Source organism: Penaeus monodon, chromosome 30, assembly GCF_015228065.2.
Source record: "Penaeus monodon isolate SGIC_2016 chromosome 30, NSTDA_Pmon_1, whole genome shotgun sequence".
NCBI classification, from domain to species: Eukaryota; Metazoa; Arthropoda; class Malacostraca; order Decapoda; family Penaeidae; genus Penaeus; species Penaeus monodon.
In genome coordinates this window covers 7,591,421-7,591,647 of record NC_051415.1, presented here as the reverse complement: position 1 = coordinate 7,591,647, position 227 = coordinate 7,591,421, and the positions used below count along the sequence as shown (strand labels likewise).

Here is a 227-nt window from a genome sequence, read left to right as displayed (position 1 = left end):
CGCATTCTTAAACAAACATCTGCGCAGACAAACTTACATAACTTCAGGATTGGAGGGTCCTCTTTCATACATACTATATAAGAAGGATCTGTACCGTAACAAGAGTGTACGGCAGTCTTCAATGAAGTTCCCTGTACTATTCACCTGCAATAGAATAAGACAGGTTTGTTATCATTTTTAAAGATATGGTAGAAATGACTAAAAAGAACGATTTGCATTGATGGTAG

At 36.6% G+C, this 227-nt stretch overlaps 1 protein-coding gene across 1 annotated transcript in view; it reads right to left on the bottom strand.

Annotated features, from left to right (window-relative positions):
• Window positions 1-227, bottom strand: part of LOC119592503 (membrane metallo-endopeptidase-like 1) — an 8,153-nt gene that overhangs the window by 4,044 nt on the left and 3,882 nt on the right. The window contains 1 exon segment of the mRNA XM_037941351.1: window positions 38-144. Coding sequence (XP_037797279.1) covers window positions 38-144 — 107 coding nt within the window.